The sequence below is a fragment of the Zonotrichia albicollis genome, chromosome 1 (assembly GCF_047830755.1).
Source record: "Zonotrichia albicollis isolate bZonAlb1 chromosome 1, bZonAlb1.hap1, whole genome shotgun sequence".
Classification (NCBI taxonomy): domain Eukaryota; kingdom Metazoa; phylum Chordata; class Aves; order Passeriformes; family Passerellidae; genus Zonotrichia; species Zonotrichia albicollis.
In genome coordinates, this window is record NC_133819.1 from 104,208,095 (window position 1) to 104,221,981 (window position 13,887).

General features: G+C 43.2%; 1 protein-coding gene across 11 annotated transcripts in view; it reads right to left on the minus strand.

Moving 5' to 3' along the window:
• PTPRM (protein tyrosine phosphatase receptor type M) overlaps positions 1-13,198 on the minus strand; it is a 443,069-nt gene extending 429,871 nt beyond the window's left edge. For 5 of the 11 annotated variants that reach the window (XM_074548755.1, XM_074548750.1, XM_074548732.1 and 2 more), the window contains exon 1: positions 11,948-13,192. In XM_074548755.1, the coding sequence (XP_074404856.1) occupies positions 11,948-12,020 (73 nt within the window). In that variant the 5' untranslated portion in view covers positions 12,021-13,192. Of the gene's footprint in view, positions 1-11,947 lie in introns of all 11 variants that reach the window. The other 6 variants (XM_074548743.1, XM_074548708.1, XM_074548687.1 and 3 more) reach the window with 3 other exon arrangements.
• Positions 13,199-13,887: the final 689 nt, after the last annotated feature.

The following is a 13,887-nucleotide window of genomic DNA, read 5'->3' on the forward strand; positions in this document are numbered from 1 at the left end:
AGCAGGTAAGAACCCTCCCTCTTCCTCTGCACAAAATTCCACAGTACACAGCTCTGGAAGATTACTATAATTGGCCAATTCTTTCTTTTATTGCTAGACTACTGGGCAGAGTCAAAGCACTAAAATCATGGGAATTGGGCGGCTTGTTAATGTCACATATTTGCTCAAAGTCAGTTTCAAGCATACAGATCCCTTTTTTTGAAGTCCTCCTCCCAGAGGTCTAGAAATACACATTTTTTAATCCTGGCATACAAGCAAGAATTAATTTTTCACTGCTACAAATCTAGTGTGACATAGTGCGATTTGTGAAGACTTCAACAGACTGAGTTCTGAAAACGTGAGATTTCTCACTCACAGCCAGTGAGTGGTTCCCAAACAGTTGTTTGAAAAGCTGTGATCCACGCACTATGTGCACTGATTTGAAGCAAACAGGCACATCACATAGTGCTTGACTGAAGGAGATTTATTGTGGACCAGTTCATGAAACCACAAGTTTATGTTCATTTTGAAATTAAATGTAATTCAAAAATATGGACAGTATGCATTGCTGTCTTGGGGTCGGGGCTACACATCAGAAACCAGTTCCATTTTTTGCAATGGGCCAACAGAAACAACAGGCAAGCAGTAACTTTAAAAATGCAAGTTTCCATGTTGCAGTGTAAACTGCAACCCAATCCATATAACCAAAACCTCTGAAGTAGTTTCTGACTGATGCCAGAATGACTCCGCAGCTGCTGCTTTCCACTTCCATTCATCAAGTCATTACAGACACCTTCCAAAATAAAAATTGAGACCTCCAAAGGCAGTATCTGTTTCTTTCAAGGAATCAGGGAAAAAATTTCAAATGCAGCAGAAAATGCATGCACTGTTTACATTCCCTAATTCCCCTTGAGTTGACCTTGGCCATTCAGCTAGATAAAGCCCAGACAGTCTTTATCTGAAATTCTCAGCCTGAACATATGCTTCACCCCTACTCCAAGTCAGAATTAATATCTGCTCTTCCACACTCCAATTCCATTGCATGACAGAGGAAGATACAGGTGAATAAGGTTCAAGTTCACAGTCAGCAATGATCTGCCACTGTCAACCCACAGGCACTGCAGTATGTCTATGTTGTCTATGATTGAAAACAGAAGTAGCTGAGGAAAATTATTTTTAAGGGGCTATTTCCTTACATGGATAATCTTATGCTATATACTGGCCTAAAATTTCAAGAACATTTTAAGGCCTTTTATGTTTATACCTTTCTGTGGCCATGGAAAGTTTTTAAGAAGGGTAACATTTAAGTGCCCAAAATTCAGGATTGCAAAGAAGCACCAGATTCTCATGGACAAACTTCCCAAAGAGCAACTGTACATGTAAGGAACCAGCTGTGAAGCCTCTGCAAGACTCATTTAAAAACCCCTGTCCATATCTGCTGGTGGTGCATGGCTGCTGCAGAAGTCAGGGGTTTTACGTGTCAAGAATGCATTTCAACTTGTCCTGGGCCCCTGGGCCCAATGCAATTTCAATGCATATTTGCTCTAAAGGGCGTGTGCTTGTCTCAAACACTCCCAAATAAATAAAACAAACCCCAGCGTTTTCCAATTCCACAAATGAAAGCGGTATGCCAATTCACATAAAATCCCTTACTAGCCTAGATTTATGGAGGCAATTCTAACAACAATTCTTGAAGTAAAAATAAATAAAACACACCTCATGAACTTTAAATGTGGTCTTCAACCCATGTGCTTTTCTGTTGCCATAAACAGCAGGTACTAATGTAATGGGAACATACAGGCTTCCATTTCACATTTTCACCCTTTAAGGTTTTAAATAGATGTTAACTTTAGCTGTCTTTTGATTTTGTTGGTTTGCCACACAAGGTCTGTGATGCTCACAGACCCAACCCCAAAAGCCTTCTTTCCAATTTAGAAAGTTGCTTGCAAAGGTTTTCCCCTGAGCTAGGACAGAGTCAAGATGACATCTCTCAGACACGGTAAAAAGGGCATCAGCTGCACAGTGCCTCAAAATTATTACTGGGACAACCATTTATCTTACGTAACTGAGAAATTACTCCAGTATCAAGCTGTCTCTGCAGAAGTTAAAAAGAAAAAGCTTAAGTGATGTGTTATGTAAAATGCTTATATTAAAGTGTTGAATGCAGAGCTTTGTAAAATAATCTTCATCTACTGCGCAGAATTCAGAAAAGGTAACATTAAAGGAAAAAGGCTATAGCTATTTTCAGTCATTAAGACAAGAACTACCCCACTGAGAATTATGGTTCCTGGAAATGTCTATAACTGCCTCTATCTCCTAAACACATGACAGTATTTAACCATGTTTTTGAGTTTCCAGGGAAAACTGAAGCTAGAGGTGGTGACAAGCGGCTGCTATAGATTTTCTCTAAATTGTTTTGGGGTTCTGAGTTATCACCTTCCTTTCTTTTAATGTTTTGTAAATGGAAATTCAGCAGATTTCTCAACCACATGGGAAAAAAAAATTCCAATTAGTGTGACTATGAGGATCTTCACCCATGTCACAGTCAAATGCCAGAGCACAGAGTCGAACTTGGATCTCCCACATCTATGTGGGAGCTCTGATCACTAAGCAACTATTAAAACAGGAACTTTAAAAAATTTGTATAAATATAGATATGCACACACACATTATGTCTTCTTCATGCTGTCCTCCAGGGGTGTGGTTCATGTTAGGCAATGCCATCCCAACACAGGATGAATCAGGAAAGTCTCCAGGCTCAGAAAGCTCCACAGAGGGAAAAGAGTTCCTTGGTTAAGATTTTATGACATATCTTAAAACAGTTAAGCAAAAAGAGGTATTACACTATAGAAAAACTATGAACTTCCAAATTAATCATCAGAACACTCTTGTTCCTGAATTACACTGATTGACAGAAACATCACAGCAATTACAATATGCTTTATAGTCCCAACAGGTGTGCAAACAGTGTGAAACACCTTGAAACAAAAATATTTTCTTTCAAGTTTCTGCCACACCTTTGAGCACACTATGAGCAGGCTGTACATTTGTTAGGAAATGTTGGACTTCTCACAGTGAATGAGAAGGGTGGAAGATGGAAGAAGTAACAATAAAATTTTTCTAACAAAACATATCTAAATCATGTAAGAAGAATGAGCAATTGTACTAAAGTAAGCAGCTACAGAGGAAACAGTAATGCCTGCTATGACAATTGACTTTCATGTTTGTTTTCAACTGCTCACTAAACTGTTTGCTAGAACAGTAAAAAGCCATGAAGGTAAAAAAAAAAAATCAGAAGTGAGACAAACAGAAGTTTCTATGTAGGTAGAGAACAATGTGAATCCCTTTAGGAAACCTTCACCTCTCCTTGAGATATGACCTGGAAACACTCTTTTTGTCAGAAACTATGAGAAACTATGCTCAGAAATTCTACCCTCAAAATCTATGTAGACTTGGTAACCAAAACTTTTAAGATGTGCATGTAGCTGACCATTTGCTGGTCAAAACCTACTGCATCAGTCATAGCAGCATGACTAAGCATCAGCTGCCAAAATGATGATTTGGCCATAGAGGGAAAGAAAAACACAACTGAAATAAGCAGGGCCAGGAGACTTCTTCTCCTTTTTAATGCCTTTATTAAAAGTGATCAGCTCAGGATTGGGCGGCTCGGCAGGGCTGCAGTCCCCATCGTGTCACTCAGGGCGACTCAGAGGAGGAGGGTAAGCACAGCTTTGTCCACCAGGGGCAGAGCCGGGGGATCCGGCCCTCGTGGGAGCTTTTAGGGCCTGGTGTCCCCGTCAGATGTTGTTTTCCCCGGCGCGGCCTTCTTCAGTCTCGGCGCTGGGGACGACTCCCGTGGTCAGGGCGAGAGGGACTCCGCATCTCTGCAGGCTCAGCACTTGGCTCCTTACGTCTAGACATCACTCCAGTGTCTCAACTCTTATTTGGCTCGTTGTTTTTGGGGTTTTCTCTGTGCGTTTGGAGTAGTGGGTTCTAAAACGCATGCTGGTCTTGGAGTCACTTTGCATCACCCCCCCCCCCCAGGTGTCTTCACTATTCTGGGAAAAGTACACTTTAGTTTCGGACAAGGCTCTGCTAATACAAAAGGAGCGATAAGCTACAACGACCCGTGATTACAATAACACGCAGAACTTTGGCAGGGACAGTGATCTGGCTGCCTTTTTGTAACTTTTTTTCACAAAAAAAAATTAACAGAATTTTTGTTCATAACACAACCGCTCTCTGCCACCACCTCTGCATCAAGTACACCATGAAAAATGCAAAGGTCTGCTAATGGGTAGTAACTCATCAACTTTGAGACAGGGGCATACAAACTAGCACACAGATTACAGACATCCACACAAGTATGTAACTGCACATATCAGGGGTGGAAGTTATTTACTCAGGCTAATGTATATTCACCAGAAAAAAAAAAAACAAAACACTTGGACAGCCACTCAATTTACCTGTAACAATCCATCAAGCAAACCTTAAGTATTAGGTTACTGATCCACTCTTTATCCACCTGAAAGTACACAGAAACTCCTGTAATATGTTCCTCAATCTTATGTTAGAATCTTATCAGCACAAATAAACTGTTCTTTCACCTAATGAGCCTAAATTTATGTGCTACAGAATTAAAACAAAGGTCTACTGACAAAAGTATTCTATTCACTACATTATTTATAAATACTATAAACCAGATTTTATTTTAGAGTTTGGGATAAAAGATGTGACAGGATTCAAGATAATAAAGCATGAGCTTTCTGAAAACTTCCCTAAAATAACCATGCCTTAAACAAAAAAACCCAAGCAACAAAACAACAAACAAGCAAAAAATCCCCCAAAAATATGTGTGATGGAAAAAAAAATCTGCTCTAAACCAGGCGTGTGATGCTCTACTTCATTCTCCTAGAAAATGAAGAGCTGAAGTGATAAAAGAGGTAATTAGCTGTTAGTTATTCCAGAGCAAAAACACATTTTTAGTGATTAACAAAAAATGCTGTAAGAGATATTTATAATGGCTTAACAGTGAAGAAGATTAGAAAGACAAAAAACCAGGGGGGAGCAATAAAAAAGCTAATCTACCCCACAAAAAATCTCACTCTAACCAAAAATTATTTTTCTAAATTAGGGTGGATTACACATTGGGGGTGGGGAGGAGAAAAAGTCATAAGTGAAATGTTGGGTTTACACCATTTTGCAGAAAAAAATTAAAGATTCATTAACATCATTACATTTAATCATATGTGTAAAGATAATCAACTATTGCTATGTAAAGCTGTCAGAAGACATATCTGAGCCTTGAATACACATTATTAAAAACAAATGTGTTGAAAACTAAGATAATAAAAATAAGAAAACATGAATAATTATAAATTCACTCCTGTTTTCGACAAGTAATTCAGTCGCCATTTAGACTTCAGAGTATTTTTTTTTACATCGTCTCTTCTAGTAACATTCATCTCTTCCATGCTTCTAGCAAATGCTACTCCGTCTTTCCCACCATTTCCCCTCAGGACATATAAAGTCTAACCTGTTTTCTGCTTTCAGAACTCCTTCCTGCTAATATTGCCATGGTTTTGTCTGAACAACTGTGTTTTTTTTGTTTTTTTGTTTTTTTTTTTCTCCTACCATTGCTCCTTACGTGGCAAAGGGTCACTGTTGAGTCAGACACTTTGGCTGAGCCACTTTTTTCCTATTCTCTGCAGATACTGAGCCTGGGTATGCATCAGAGGCACAAATACACCTTAATTTTTACTGTTATTACTCTCAAAAATCTGGGCACAAATATGTCTTTCTTTCATTTTTAAAGCGTATGTGGCACCTTACCCTCTGTATCTCCTCACAGCATTAATGGAAGCCACATGGCTTGAAAACCAACACAACACCTCCTTACGCCAAAAGGAAATAGAATTCCACAGACAGCAACATCATCTCCATAGATAATTATTCTGAATGGATCAGAAGGGTTCTTAATAGGTTGTGAGGAGACTCCCTCAAAACTTAAGGTTATATCTTAACTATCTTGATTGATTTTTAAAAATTATCAGATCTCTGCATCAAAATAGTTCTTGCATTTAAAACACTAGGAAAGTACTGACAATTTCTCTGTAGTTTCATGCATTTTATTATGTATTTTTGTCATATTAGAGCATTCATACATCTTTCTGTTGAATACTAACACTGATACTGAAATCAGTCTTTTTACATGCAATTAAAAGTTCATTTGTATTGTAATCAAACTGATGCAAACAAGCACCAATGGATTAAAATTCTCTAGGTCACAAAAATCCATCATCTGTTTTCACACCTCCCCACCTCCAAACACACCTACATTCTCACAATGCCTAGCTTACAGCCCTTTCTCTTCCTATGCGTAGAAAAATGGATTTAGAGATGCAGCTACACCTAGTGATCAGCAGCAGATCACAGCAGGCAGAACTCTGGAAGACAAGACAAAATGATTCAGAAAGAAGTATCTGAATACATTGAGGTAAACAGACTGACATAGGAAAATTTATTGCTACTTTTTTTTTTGTTTCTAAATACATGACCATATGTTCCAAACTGGTTTCAGTGTCTCAAAATCATGTTTTAACATATAACATTACACATCAGAAATAAGAGAATTGGAAGTTATCAACAAAATAAAATTAAATTAAATAAGGAGAAGACTCTCCATTTTTCTTTAAGAAAATGAGTAGGTAGTTCAGCTGCATTCACACATTAACAGTTTGTTCCTGGGAAAATTTTCAAAACTAACACTTCTTTCCACAAGAGTCATAATTGTGAGCTGAAAGGTTTGTAATTGCATGTCATTTCCTGGGGAAACATCTTCAGAATTTAGTGGCATAGCACAGAAATAAGAGTTTGACAGTGATACCAACAAGCTTTAAACACTAGAGATATCCCTCTCAAAAAACCTTTCCTGTAGCATGAAGTTGCAACACGTGCAACACAGGATCAGCTCACAGATCCTGACCCCACAACATCACTGGACTTTGTTCCATCGAGTCTACACTTATTATCTTCCCCCCAGCTGAATCCAGTGATGCACACTCAAGGGTTGTCTCAGCAGGAATGTGCACAACTGGCCTGGCCACCAGGAACTCGCCTGGTTGCCATTTTCACTGACCGTGGCAGGGTGTGGGTGAGCGTTTATGAGAAATAAACCATCCCCACGTCACCAGGTCACTCAAGTGACATTGGTGAGATGGAGTTCAGAAGCTTGCCCACTCTACCCTAACGTGTTCTGTAATTTGCATGGGGATTAGGTCTCTCTAGCTGCCAATCTAGCAACTTATGTGAGCACTGAAGATATTATTATTTCATATACTATATGCACTTACATTGTTTCAGGAACTATGATTTGTTTTCCTCATAAATTCTGACAACTGCTAACTCATGAGACCAAATGAACACCATAGCATTTTTTTCACCCAGTGTTACTACATCCTTGCAGTAATTTTTAAGATTCATTTTTAATTTCTGATGATCTTTCATTACTATCTTTTGAAACCAGAACAGCTAAATAAAATAATTTTTAAAAAAAACCAAACATACACACCACAGTTTCTTTTATGATGAACTGTGCCACTTCCAAAGCCTTGACTCATTTCTACCTGAAGCATTCTAAAGCACATCTCAGTTCACATGGGAAGACAAACTTTACCTCATTTGTTATAACTGCAAAAAGTTTTTAAAAAAACCCCAAAAACTAAAAACAACATCACACTTAGAAGCAGATTTTTCAAAATGCTTCCATTCATCTGCTGGAGTATTTTAAATAAGAATTATCTTAGATGTAAAACAGAAATCAATTCATTCACCTATTCACCTCACAGATGCAATAGCAGCAGCAAAAATCTGTGAAGAGTGGGAAGTTTGGTTTGAGAACCTTCCCCCACAGCTCCCACTGTTTAGTGAGGCCAAGTCCATGCTGTGACCTGTGGCTGGAATAGCTTTGTAGCTGAGCTGACAAACTGCATCAGCCACTAATAAAGCTGCATCTCCACTGGCATTTGTTACTTCCCTTAGAAGATGCAGGAATACAGACTTGATGGATGTGAGGAGAGAAAGAAAAGCAGGTGGAATAAATAACGCAAACAAAAGCAGAATTTGCTAAAGTGAGATATAACTACACTTAAGAGTTCTTTGTTGCTAAAGCGTTCAGAATAGCTAACACAGACTTTCAAACAGAGATCCTGAATACTCTGAGAAATCTCTTTAAACACAGCTAATTATATCAGAAACTTATTTTCTAGGCATTGCCAGGAGCTTCATTTCAGCTAGGATAGGGCCTGTGAAGACTTAACCTATATTCTTTCTTTTCTCTGCAGTCACCAAACATCAACATGATCACAGTAAGTTTCAACTTCAGCATGTCAAACTTCTTCCTTACATCACTTTTCTGGAAAATGCGATCCTTCTTTTTAAAGTGCCTACACCCAAAAATGAACAGATGAGTCTAAGGCACAACATCTATTCAGAATGCAAGGTTTTGTATTCTTAATCCATTAAACAGCTTGAGAATTACTATTCTTTATGTAAAGGCTTTACTACTCACTAGGAAAAATAATTTTCAAATTTTGTACAGCACTTTTCCTCCTTTTCTTCTCTTCATAATTGCCACTAGTCCTGGTTCATAACAAAGGGACTCCCACAAGTATTTTTAATCAGCCTGTCCATCCCTCTCACTGCAACAAGACTCATTCGTTCTCAGAGAAAAACTAAAACTTTTTAAACCAGTGCCACAAAAAGAGCGTTGATATATAACCTTGGTGCTTTTCACAGCAAAAGTGAATATAACAGACTAATAATAGCCCTCCCTCCGTAAGAGTCAGGCTGTAACCAAGAAACACCAATTTCAGAATCCAGGCTGTGTGCACATTTACATCTACCTGAATAGGAATGCCTTCATAAAAACACAGTTTCCAAGTTCTATTACACATTTCCTTGCTTTCAATTTCAGCTCCCCATTTTTGTATTTGGCAGAAATCATCCCATCCAGACTCTTAATTTTATGGAGACCAAATATTTATGTTTACAATGTCTCTTTTAACTTTCCCCATCTCTATGTTTGACCTAAATCCCTTCAGGAGTGAATTGCTGTCTCTAGCCTGAATAACCACCAAGCAGGTGGACGAAGAAAGATGGTGGAGTCAAGTGCCATTTTCTATGACTGAACACCACTTTTCAGGAACTTTAGTAATATTAACATTCAGTCTTCACAGGAGACTGACATAATAACATTTTGCTAAAATTATAAACAAAACCAGCTAAATTAGGTGTGCTATCGTTTCTCAGAAAGAAAGTAAAAAATAGTTAAATAACCCAAAACTAATCTTGCAGAGTCCAGCTACTTTAAAAAATTTTGGATAAGTAGTACTGTCCATTTAAGACAATGTTTTCAGTAGCATCTCTAAAACTCAAATTCTTGAGATCATTTACTTCTTGAACTGATGAATCCAGAATTTTAAAATCTTTAGTTAAGGACTCAGAGAAAATCTCATTGTTATTAACTGTTAAGCTGCTTTCAAAAGATTACTTGAAAGCTCCCAGGCCTTAAAAAGCCAAGATCTGATCTTTCAGTAAGATTATTTTCTAAATAAGAAACTCAAATAAGACAATTGCTGAAGATAACACTAGAACCAATCTTTGTGAAACAAATCAGTCAGTTTAGAAAAGGGTACAAAATAAAAATAGAACTATAAATGCCACAGGCACTCAATTCACACACTGCTATTCTATGCTTAGAGCATGTGTGAAGTTGGTTTTGTTTCTTTTTCCTTTGTTTGTTTTTAAACTTTTCATAGGTTAGTCATATAACTCCCTTTTGCAATAAGGGACAACTATTACAAAAGATAACTACCCAACTCAAGGATGGATTTTTCTGTCATTTAATTTCTATGACGCTGATCCATCAAGGTTTTAACAAAAGAAACAGCATTATTTTTCCCCCAAGCAAAAATTATACCCACACACAGGCTTCATGTGGTAAAGCACAAAAATGGAAATTTCATCAATTTTGTTCCAAGTGCCGAGAATGAACACTAGAAAGAAAAAATTCTGTACATGCGTCTTCACAAATAATCTTTACCTTCAATACTTAGTATACGCATACATAAAAACACATGGGGAGAAAACTGGGCAGATTCTGCATCCCTTGCCACCTCACTGTACATAGAAACCACTGTACTGAGTACTTCAGATGGTGTGGAACTGCACCCTTGGAATAACTGCACGCACTAGTCACTGGTGAATTGTTCACGGTTTACAGCACTGCTCTCTCCACAGCACGTCAGGTAAATGAATACAACAGATACAAATCAAACAGTAATGTGGGATTGTTCTTCAGCAACACGAACAGCACCTCAGTGCTGATCCCAGTACAGTATCAGCACATCGCATGCACAAGCCACTTCAATATCCAGAGGAAGAGATAGCCCCAGCTTAACTTTAAACAAAAAGTTAGACAGTTCACACAGGTCAGCAGCGAGTTACAGATTTATCTTAATAAACCAAGTGCTCCCATTGAAGTCTGGACACTAGACTGCCAACATTAATGAGCTGTAGAGCGAATATAACTGAGTCCAGTTTCGTAATTCGCTGCAGAGCATACCCTCCTTCTAACGGGAATTTGGAAAATATTTCATCATTGTTCCATATCACCTTGGAACACAACGTTTTTCTACTTGGAGATCTTCTGTCTCATCTACAGTAAAAATGCTCCCAAGAAGCTAGGGGAAATGCAGCTACATTTTCAAGAGGTCCATGGAATCAAACATAAAACCAGAAATATATTTTTTTTTTTTAGTAAGTTCTATAGTAGACCACCACCTCCGAGCCATAAAACTTGGTTTAGCTACAGTGCCCCATAGATGCAACATGTAATGTGCAAAATATAAACTATTCTGCAGCCTGAACAACAAGGAGTCAGAGGGATTGCTTCCCACCAGATCAAAGCACACTTCGCGCGAACTGAGGACCAGATGTCTTCAATTTAACGTGCTTTCAGTTGCACTAACTTCATGTTAGGAACAAAACACACCAAAAAGAACTCTGAAGTTACTCTTTGCAGGAAGAACTATTTCACAATCCAAATTTCTGTCTAAAATTACGGGTTTCTCCAACATATAAATAAGACAGGGGTGCAGGCAGGGGACTCGAGACCGAAATAACCATCTGCAGGTCCTGGGCTTCGGGGAACAGAGGAACGCCGCCGCTGATGGGGCACTTCGGGGGCTGCTCCTGGCTGTGGGTGCCGGCACCCATCGGACGCGGGCGGTTCCTGCCCTGCCCTCTCAGGGGCTGCTCTGGGGACTGCACAAAGCGCGGGGCCGGGGCTTTCCCCCGGTGTCTCACAGCCGCACCTCCGGGCAGCGCCAGGGCGGGGAGCGGCGGGGCCCGTGCCCAGGCACCGGCGGGCGGGCAGAGCCGCGGGGCCCGCGGGCAGCACCGCAAGCCCTCCTCCTCCTTCCCCCGTGGCCAACCGCGGCGCCGGGCGGAGCGCCGGGGACCGGCTCACCTCGCCCCGCCGCCTCCCGTGCCGGGGCAGCGGGAAACTTTCGGGAAGTCAGCGGCGGAAAAACGCCGGAGCGAGTCCGAGTCCCGCCCGTCCCTCCAGCCCTGCCCTAGGGCTGTCCGAGCCCCACCAGCCTCTTGACCTTCCGTGTCAGGGGCTCAGGGGCGCCAGCGGAGCGGCATCCCAGCACCGCTGCTCCTCGGGACACTTTTTCACCCCATCGACGCAGCGGATCCGAAGTGTCAGACCCGTCAGGCGGATGGGGATGGGAAAAAAAAAAAAAAAAAAGAAAAAAAAAGAAAAAAGAAAAGTATATAGAAAAACCAAAGAAACAAAACCAAACCCCCACCGCCTCCGAAGTGCCGGCGCTCCCCCCTGCCCCTCCGCCGCCTGGCCCCCGGGGAGGCTACCCGGCCTCGGGCTGGCGAGCCGACTCCTTACCTGTGAACGTCTGCGCTCCCGCTGCCAGAAAAAGTCCGGCCAAAGTAACCAGGCAAGTTCCAACTTTCCCCATATTTCCAGCCCTTCCCGCTCCGAATCCAGCAAAGTGCCAAAGTGTTTGCCAAAGTAGGAGGCGCCCCTCTCGCCCCCCTCCAGACCGGTGGGGCAGGAGAGGAGGGGGCAGCCGGACTCCCGCACTTGGTGCCCCGCGGGCTGTTCTTCCCTCCTCGCCCTCTCTCCGCTCTTACGGGCAGGCAAGAGGGTGCGAAGTGGCCGGCGGCCGCCCACCCGTCTGCCTTCCTCCGGCCGCGGCGCTGCCCCGGGGGCCGTGCGGACGCCGCTCGCCTCCCCCGGTGCCCGGGGGGGCACGCTTAATCGCGGAGCCTCCTCGGCCGGCGCCGCCGCTGGTCCCAGCTCAGCTCGGCTCCCTGACTGACTCGCGGTCCCCCCCGGCGGGCGGGCGGGCTGAAGGGAGCGGGGAAAGTCACGCCCAGCCGCCGGCGCCGCCGCTCTCCCCCGCTAGAGGGCGAGGCGGCCGGGCCCCGTCGCCGACAGCAGCTCGGGGGCGGCCGCCGCCTGCGGGGGCGAAGCGCTCGGGTCTCCTTCCCGCCCCGCTGCCCCGAGCGCCACTCGGCTGAGGAGGTGGTGGCTGCGTGCCAGGCAGGACGATGTCGAAAGTTCGCGGACAGCGCGGGGGGAAGAGAAGAAGGAGCCAAAGAAAGAAAAAAAATAAATCTAAGCTAGGCGTCTCGGTAACTTTGCCGCGGGCCGGCCCCAGCCAGAGCCGCAGGCGCTGAAGTTGTGGCCGGCGCTGGTCTCTGCCCCGCCGCGACGGGGCCCAGCCGGAGCGAGCGGTCCGGCCCCGGGGGAGCGGTCTCGCCCCCGCCCCGCCGCTCTGGCGCTGCTCCGAGCACCGGGACAGGGAAAGGGAAGCGCAGGAGAGGGGCAGAGCGCCGGCTTTCCATAAGCGCTTCGGTTTGTTTGTACAGGCGGTCTGGAGCCTGTCGGAAGAACTAGTTGGAGGCCACCGCTCAGCCTTCCGCGGGAACCGCAAGCGTGAGAGCCCTGCCCGCACAGCGAGCGGCTAATACCGAGAGGAAATTGAGATGTAAATGGGTTCTCCGGGCTGGCGAGGAGCGGCACTGTCGTGTACATTAATTGCTTCGCATTGGCGTGCTGCTCATAAAACTTAATCTCCTCGCCTAGCCCTCGGTAAGAGCCACCCTTCGCCCCTCCGGAGCGCTTCGGGAAGGGATCTCTGGAGAGCGCCCAGCCCGGCCCCCGGTTCAAGACACGGGCGCAGCTCTTAGTCCTGCGGGTGAAGGATAACGTCAGGAATTAGCAGGGTTAGAGAGGGAGTGATGGAAATAAAATCACATGAAAATGGCAATTATCTCTCCTCATTTGCAGCTTGTGACTTCTGGCATTTATCTCCGCGTCACGTATGAAATACAGCTGCATGACAGCCGTCCTCCCGCTGGGGCTCCGGCTCCCGGTGTCCATGGCACTGCAAGGATGTTTGCTGGTTTTAAAACAGTTTTAAAACTAAAGCGGAGTTCTAGAGGTGGAAATATTTTTGTTGGTTCTCGCTTTCAAAGAAAGGTTTTCCTTTGAAGTGCAACTGTGGCCAAATTTAATGCCTTGTTTATTCCGTGTGGGTTACTAAAACGATAAAAGCAAGAATTTGGATAATGCTGGTTTTAAAAGCTTGAGCTCAGGTTCTAGGTTCTGATTTTTCTCCAGCACAGCTCCTCTGTTTTCCACGCTGCTTTTCCATGTGGTTAGCCGGCTTCGCTGCCGCTTTCCATGGAACTCCAAACTGTACCCATCCCCCGCACGGCCGTGCGAGCTCCGGCATATTTAGAGATTTGTGCGTATTCTGAACTGTTTCTACACACATGAGGTCCGAGCTTGGGCGCACACCTGTATCGTTTGCAGTG